The 8,835-nt window shown below is 34.5% G+C and overlaps 1 protein-coding gene across 1 annotated transcript in view; it reads left to right on the forward strand.

Annotated features, from left to right (window-relative positions):
- The window catches only part of Znf280c (zinc finger protein 280C), a 64,794-nt gene extending 56,181 nt beyond the window's left edge, over positions 1-8,613 (forward strand). Inside the window, exons 16-19 of the mRNA XM_077793876.1 lie at positions 3,642-3,704; positions 6,661-6,779; positions 6,926-6,962; positions 7,088-8,613. Of these exons, the coding sequence (XP_077650002.1) occupies positions 3,642-3,704; positions 6,661-6,779; positions 6,926-6,962; positions 7,088-7,103 (235 nt within the window). The 3' untranslated portion in view covers positions 7,104-8,613. The remainder of the gene's footprint in view (positions 1-3,641; positions 3,705-6,660; positions 6,780-6,925; positions 6,963-7,087) is intronic.
- Positions 8,614-8,835: the final 222 nt, after the last annotated feature.

The raw sequence follows: 8,835 nt of genomic DNA on the forward strand, positions 1-8,835 counted from the left end.
AATGCCACATTTTTTTATCCATTCATCTATTGAAGGGCATCTGGGTTGGTTCCACAGTCTAGCTATTGTGAATTGTGCTGCTATGAACATCGATGTGGCAGTATCCCTGTAGTATAGTACGCTCTTTTAAGGTCTTCAGGGAATAGTCCGAGAAGGGGAATAGCTGGGTCAAATGGTGGTTCCATTTCCAGCTTTCCCAGGAATCTCCATACTGCTTTCCAAATTGGCCACACCAATTTGCAGTCCCACCAGCAATGTACAAGAGTACCCTTTTCCCCACATCCTCACCAGCACTTGTTGTTGTTTGACTTCATAATGGCTGCCAATCTTACTGGAGTGAGATGGTATCTTAGGGTGGTTTTGATTTGCATTTCTCTGACTGCTAGAGATGGTGAGCATTTTTTCATGTGCTTGTTGATTGATTGTATGTCCTCCTCTGAGAAGTGTCTGTTCAGGTCCTTGGCCCATTTGTTGATTGGGTTATTTGTTTTCTTATTGTTTAATTTTTTGAGTTCTTTGTATACTCTGGATATTAGGGCTCTATCTGAAGTGTGTGGAGTAAAAATTTGTTCCCATGATGTAGGCTCCCTGTTTACCTCTCTTATTGTTTCTTTTGCTGAGAAAAAACTTTTTAGTTTAAGTAAGTCCCATTTGTTGATTCTTGTTATTAACTCTTGTGCTATGGGTGTCCTATTAAGGAATTTGGAGCCCGCCCCCACAATATGTAGATCAGAGCCAACTTTTTCTTCTATCAGACGCATAGTCTGATTTGATATCAAGGTCCTTGATCCATTTTGAGTTAACTTTTGTGCATGGCTAGAGAAGGGGATTCAGTTTCTTTTTTTTTTTTTTTAACATTTATTTATTTTTTCTTGGTTCTCGGCAGACACAACATCTTCGTTTGCATGTGGTGCTGAGGATCGAACCCGGGCCGCACGCATGCCAGGCGAGCGTGCTACCGCTTGAGCCACATCCCCAGCCCATCAGTTTCATTTTGTTGCATATGGATTTCCAGTTTTCCCAGCACCATTTGTTGAAGATGCTATCCTTCCTCCATTGCATGCTTTTAGCCCCTTTATCAAATATAAGATAGTTGTAATTTTGTGGATTGGTCTCTGTGTCCTCTATTCTATACCATTGGTCCACCCACCTGTTTTGGTACCAGTACCATGCTGTTTTTGTTACTATTGCTCTGTAGTACAGTTTGAAATCTGGTATCGCTACACCTCCTGTTTGACACTTCCTGCTTAGAATTGCTTTTGCTATTCTGGGTCTTTTATTTTTCCATATGAATTTCATGATTGCTTTATCTATTTCTACAAGAAATGCACAGGCTGATGATCAGTGCTTTAGCATGTGGGCTTTGGAGGACATTTAAGTTCTAAACCCTGACACCATGTGTCATTTCATTCTTCTTTTCCCATTTTCCATAGAAGCCCCAAAATATCTCATTGGACCTCTAGTCCCATTCTGTCCCTTATCATTCTCAATAGGCCACAGGCTCCCAACTTCCAGTGAGCCCCAAACCTGCACTGTCATTCCACACATTAAACTCTTATTTATCATTAGCCTTATATAGAACTGAAAGATTTCAGTTCTCTCTAAAGGCTTTATGGGTCCCTTTCATTTTTCCTACTTTAGTAGCACTATGCTTTCTTGCCTCATACCTTACTGTAAGTGGCATACCCTTACTCCTACCTGGTATAAACTTTTTTCTCATAGGACTGAGTTGTCTATAAGGTCAAGTACCTTTATTCCCAAACCATAACCAAGTATATTCTCAGAAGAAAGGCCCCCAGATTATTGATCTTTTTCACAAGATAGTTTCTCCATATTCAACATCTAAAGTGAATTTCCTATTCTTAGTTATTTCCTGGAATGCCCTCTCCTTCCCTCAGTTCACCTTCTGTGAAGTGTTTGATCATTGACACTCAACAGGGATAATTTCTCTTGAGTTCTGTAATATTTCATTATTCTGTTTCATATGTGTCTATATTATCTTGTGAGAGAAGCTCTTTATATTTACCATGGTACCTATTCTGAGAGTATTTTCTTGAGATTGTAGCTAGTCAGATTCTTTCCCCATGCATGCATAGTTTGCTGGTGGTGGTTACCTTGTGTTTGAGGGTAGCTATTGCCATGACATGTTTACTCATTTGTATCTGTTAGTGCAAAATACAGTTAGTGCTTCTCAAACTTTAACTTGCATAGGAATCAGCTAGAAAATGCATTAAAATCTATTTCTGGGCTCCACTTCCAGAGATTAATTTGTTAGATTTATGGTGAGGGAGAGCTGAGGTAACTGCATTTCTCATAAGATCTCAGGTGATGCTGATGCTGCTGGTCCATGGACCACACTTTTAGTGTTGCTGCACTAGGCTGGTCTCTAACAGGAAAGCTTTCCTTGTGAGTTAAAAGGTGGAGGATATAAAAACTATTACCATTGTCTACAAAGTTTAGATTGTTGTTTTTTGGTTCTTTGCATAGGAGAAGCATTCTTTTAACTCACAAGTTCCACTTCCTTAAATTTGCTTTCTTTAAAAGTTCTCCTAGTAATCCAGGCATGGTGGCAGCACATGCTTGTAATCCCAGGACTCAGGAGGCTGAAGCAGGAGGATCTCAAGTTCAAGGCCAGCCTGGGCAACTAAGTGAGATCCTGTCTCAAAATATTTAAAAAATTTAAAACAAACTGGGGATGTAGCTCAGTGGTAATGTACCCCTTTCTTCAATCCCCAGTACTGCAAAAAATAAAAATTAAAAATTAAAGTTCTCCCAGTCATTGCAAAAATCTCTTTAAATATTTTTATCAATATTGAGCAATATCATCTAGCTCAGGTAGCATTTACTTCTAGTATCATTAGGACTATTTGCCCTCCCCCAATGTTTTAAGATTAGAAAATAAATAATTATTATTCATAGCAATTTCTATTATAGCAAAATACATTAGTAGCAAATAACTTTTTAATTGTTTTTACTCTTAATAATTGAAAGAATTAATTTGATGCTGTTTGCATTTTTAACTCTTTGAGTATTTTTTTTATAGTGGTGAAGTACTGAACATCTTAAGAATGTTCTCAGGGAAATATGTCATTAGAAAATATACTACAGGTAAAATGGAATGTAAGATAAAAATATTGAATTAAACAGAAATGACTGTCTTAGTCCATTTGGGCCAAATACTATAGACTGGGTGGCTTTTTTAAACAACAGAAATTTATTTCTCATAGTTCTGGAGGCTGGGAAGCCCACAATCAAGGTGCCAACAGATAACAGGTTTCTGGTGAGGGCCCATTCCTGATAGCATTTTCTTACTGCATCATCACCTGGTGAAAGGGGCAAGCCAGAGTCTTTCTAAGGTCTCTCTTACAAGGGCATTAGTCTCATTCATAAGAATTCTGCTCTCCACTCAAAGGCTCTACCTCCTAATAGCATCACAATGGGGGTTAGGTTTTAACGTGAATTTGGGGGGAGGGACAGTAATTCAGATCATAGCAGTGATCAACAGAATCTTATCATTTAATAATGATCTTTTATTCAAAATTGAAAAATTAAGAAAAGAATTGAAATGTGGTCATGTAATTAATAAAACTTTTTATATAATAAAAGTTTTTAAAAATCTTGTTTGTGTTTTATCTCTCCAGTTCTCATAGCAACCACCCAAGTAAACGGTTTTATATTTTCAAGAAGCATTCAGGAATTCTCAGGTAACTGGTTGATCTTTTTCCATTCTTTTACTGAAAAATTATAGTAACTTTTAAAAACATAATAGTTGGGTACCTGATTTGAAACCCTCAGTGATTGTTACTCGACATGATACAATTCTGTTCACTATATTCTTTGATTATAGTGAGGGATGGCCTGTCATCTCTGACTGAACTTTGGTTCAGTGGTGCCAGGCATTGAGATCAAATCTTCATGCATTTGCATTGTAAAACAAAAAATAAGGCTAATAATATTTGAATAGAAATGAGTTCATTAAAACATTGTAATAGTTAAAATTAATATATAGCTTTCAAATTCTTAGTTTTTCTTTATGAAATAAAAGTACATAGCTTGCTTACTGTACAGAAAGAATTACTGATTAATATTTCTAAATGATAATTAACTTTGGTTATATCACAAAATCTTAGAAGCTGCTAAGCATTGTGGGTTTTTCAGTTTTCTAATTCCTTTTACATCCATCTTTCCTTGTTTAATTGTTTCACTCATATTGAATAGTGCGTGGCATGTAATAGGCATTCAGAAAATATTTGTTAAAGAAGTTAATGTACATATTGAAAATAACATGTGGATGATGTTGAACCAACAACTCATAAATGGAGGGAAATTTGATTCAATTTTTAAAACATAGTCATGCTATTTTAAATCATTACTCAATTCGGTGACTTGGGGGGAAAAAGTAAAATAAGTATTACCTTTACTGAATATTTTTAAAGAATTAAAATAGGTTCAGTGTTGAAGATGAGATTTTAATTTGATTTTCACTTTGTTGACAAGCTCACTTGTGTGCTTGGTTTCTAAATTAACTGTATGATTTTAAAGATCTGAGATGCTTTTTTCCTAACTTGGGTGGTTCTCAAATTTAAAAAGAAAATTAGTCAATTTTTTATATATGGTACTTAGTATGTTTATAGTTCTATAGAATAATATTTTTGTAATTACTATTTTATTAAAATGAATTCTTTATTTTTAAATTATTTGTTGTACATCTGCCACATATACATCAGAATATATCAGATCCTATACAAATTATAGTGATAAAGAAGGCAGCCAGCTTGGTACCTCCCTTCAAGGAATGTACAATTTATTGGAGGGATATAAATGTATGAACAAAAATAACTACAGTAATACAAGGAGGTTTGTAATAAGTACAATCAAAGCAACTGATTTCAAAGGACAGAGATGTTTTCTGCTTCTAAGAGGCACAGGGGCATTCTAGTTGGAAGAAATATCATGAATAAAAGTTTGCATAATGGGAAACAGAAAGCATACAGTACACATTCAGACATTCACAGTGGATAACTTGTAGTGTATTTTGGTAAAAACACAAAGTTTATATAATGTGGTATTAAAATCAATGTCTGCAGGAATAGTTTTTATTTTATTTATCTTTATTTTTATTTATTTATTTTTATGTGGTGCTGAAGATCAAACTCAGTGCCTCACACGTGCCAGGCAAGTGCTCTGCCACTGAGCCACAACTTCAGCCCATGGGAGAATGGTGTTGTGCTTAGATCCAGAGTTTAGAATTCTTTAAAACGATTCCAAGTCATTTATACTTAATTTTATAGAACATTGGGGAAACCATTGTTGTTTTGAGTAGAATCAAGGGTTCCAAAGGGAGACTGTGATTGGGTATATAAGATAAGTTGTAGTTGCATGAGGCATAGACTGATAAAGGTTATTGTGGTAGTTAAAACTGATTTAATGATGACCTAGGTAGTGAAGTGTTATCACATCATATTTAATATCATGAGCTCTGGAATCAAAGGGTTCAGTTTCAAACCTCATGCTGGCCTTGGTAGTTAAGTAAACTTGATCCTGTCCTCTATAGAAAAGTGCTAATGATAGCACCTGCTTCTCTGGGTTGTTAGAAAATATAAATCAGCTGATATGTCTAAAACCCTCAACCTGGCACAGCATAAATGCCCAATAAATTGTTACTGTTCTAGATGTTTGAAATATTGAATGTTTTAAGGAAAAGATAACTACTGGTTTGTATCAGTGTCAGGGAAGTGGCACCATAAAAGAGAACAAACAGGAAGGATGATTTGGGGGAGGAAGCCCACAATTTCAATTTTACAAAGATAATATGTGATTCATCTGAGTAAGAGCTAGGTATAAAAACAGACTATTAAGACTAGAACTTCAGGGGAGAATGAATCTAAGGTATGTTACTGGGTTTTTTTTCACAATATATATTTTTTATTTTTACGTGGTGCTGAGAATCGAACCCAGTGCCTCACACATGCTAGGCGAGCGTGCTACCACTTGAGCCACATCCGCAGCTCTGTTACCATTTTTTTAAATTTATTTATTTTTATGTGGTTCTGAGAATCGAACCCAGTGCCTCACATGTGCTAGGCTAGCACTCTAGCACTCAGCCACAACCCCAGCCCATATGTTACTGTTTTTTATTCCTATACAGGAAGGATATTCCAATTTAAAGTATCTGATGAACTTGAAAAATACATTTATGCTTTGTTAATAAACTGATAATAATTACATTAAGGAATTTATTTTTAAATCCTCACATTTTATTTTTTTTAGTTGTCAATGGATGTTTATTTTACTTATTTACACATGGTGCTGAGAATTGAACCCAGTGCCTCACATATGCCAGGCAAGCAGTCTACCACTGAGCTACAATCCTAGCCCATCTCACATTTCCTTTCTAATTTTGTCTTAAATTAGACACAAGATTATAGGCTGCATAGACTGTACCCTATTTCTTCACTAATTGTGTCTGTGATACCTAGTAGTACAATGTGCAAAGGAAGTCCTCGGCAAATGTATATTTCATATTACAAAATTTGAAAATGATAATCTTGGTACATAAAATAAAAAGTTATATTATGTGGAGCAGTAATCATTGAACTTGTGTATTGATTTCTATACAAGATAAGAGTCTCTCTTACCATCTAATTCTTTTTTCCATAGGGGCATTACTCTTGTGTGCCTTAAGTGTGATTTCCTAACTGATTCTTCTGGCTTAGACCGTATGGCTAAACACTTAAGTCAACGTAAAACTCATACTTGCCAAGTTGTAATAGAGAATGGTATGTATATATAATAGTGTTACTTTGAGTTTTAGATATTTAATCTAGTACTTTTGATCAGCCCCAGTATGGGCTTTCAGGTATTACAAATTAATTTATTCTTCATATATGCTATTTTAAATGTAAAACTCTTCTTCTGGTTACAGTTTCCGAAAGTACCTCAACTTCTGAACCCACTTCTGAGTAAGTTTAATTTTAATTCAGTGCATTTTACTTTGATGGATTTTAGCACTGTTGTAATTTTAAAATGTATAATTAATAGAAATGAAAAATATTAAAGTATTTTGTTTTTGTTTTTGTTTTTAAAGCGGCTTGTTGAAATAGATTCCTGCTCTATGGAGCTCGTGCAACCTGGTGCAAGACAAGTTGGAATTTCCTAAGTTCAAAGTTCTGAAGTGTTTTCTTACACAAAGGCAGTTTCCTAAGTTCAAAGTTCTGAAGTGTTTTCTCACATGAAGGTGGTTAAACAAAGTTCATGACATTCAGCTCTTTTCAGCTTTCAGATGGCACTAGATTCTTATTCCACCTTATCTTTGTGTCAGGTTAACGTGTTTTTTTTTTTCCTCTAGTTGACTTTCTCCAAAAATAACTTTTGTTGTTATGATCTTTTCTTGCTTTGCTTAAAATAATTTGTGTTTTTTTCTCCTGTACTTGCCTTCTGAATATTACATTCCAAATGACATAGCTGTTCATCTTTTTTGTCTGTTTTGTCTGCTTTCTTAATTTCTTATAAGTCTTACATTTTTAGGTCAGATAGATGTTTTTTCCCTCATTCTTTTGTCTGTCATTGTTCTATTTTTTTCCTATTTTTCAGATGCAGAAGCAACACAGAAATTTCAAAAAATGTCCAGTATACTCCTGGACAGTGTCCCCCTTCGATGGACACAACTGATGCCTGTTCTGTCTTTCCAAGGAATGTGAATTATTTGACTGTGAGACTTCTTCTAGTTTGTGGCCTTAAGGAATCAGATCTTGGGAGAGTCCCTTCCTACCTGACTGGCCTCCCATAATGCTGATGCTGATTTGGCCAGAGATGACCTCAAGGCCCACCAAATTGAGCACAACTCCCCACTGGGGGCTTTCATTCTTGATCTTAAGCTTATGGGTTGATTCTAACCAAGAAAAGCCCATCAAATCAGTGCTTCAACATCCAAGTTGAAGTTGAATCATTTTGGCTGCTGCCCTTTAATCTTCCTATAGCATGCATGCAGTCTAAAGAAAATGAAATTTCTGTTGTATAGAGAACCAAGATTACTTTTATGTTTTTGGAAAAGTGAACTTTAAATTTACAATTCCAAAGTAACAACTATTCACATTGTCATTTAAAGTTTTATCCAGTATTAATCCTAGGAGTTTTCAGCAATACTAATATTTAGATTTTTTAATTTAATTTTTTTTCATTAAATTTTAGTAGCTTGGTGTTATGTTGTTCATCAAATTTATTGATGTCCGTTTTGTTATGTCTATTTTTGTACTCTTCTCTTTAAAGCTTTTGTTTTGTGTTTGTTTTGTTTTTGTTAAGAACTCCAATAATTTTCTTTATAATTCTCCACAGATTTCATGTGGCTACCTACTGGTAGCTTCTTAATTTTGATACTTGTTCAGCTCATTAGACATTATTACATGCTCTATCTTGGGACTTTCATTAACATCTTGGGGATTGTGAGTTCAAAGACATAAAGAATTGGCAAAAACTCCTCTTTCAGACCTTAAAACAAATTTTAAAGTTACATTTCTGATTATCTAATACATAATATCTTCTTAGCCATTAATGTAATTCCTTTGGATAAAGATAATATATTCAAAAATATTGGGACCAAAAAATGCACTTGTTTCTTGCCCATATATATATATAGATGTATATTTTTTTTAATTTGGTGTTTGTTTATTTTGGTTACATTGAATATAGATTTGCTGAACAGTTTTGATGTTACTTATTTTTTTAATAAAATTTGTATTGTTAAAGGGCCTTGAGAATTGTTTTCTAATAAATAACTTCATATAAAACTGTAGATTGTATCATATAAGTAACTAGAAAGATTGCTTTGCTTCTCAA

This window comes from Urocitellus parryii, chromosome X (genome assembly GCF_045843805.1).
Source record: "Urocitellus parryii isolate mUroPar1 chromosome X, mUroPar1.hap1, whole genome shotgun sequence".
NCBI lineage: Eukaryota > Metazoa > Chordata > Mammalia > Rodentia > Sciuridae > Urocitellus > Urocitellus parryii.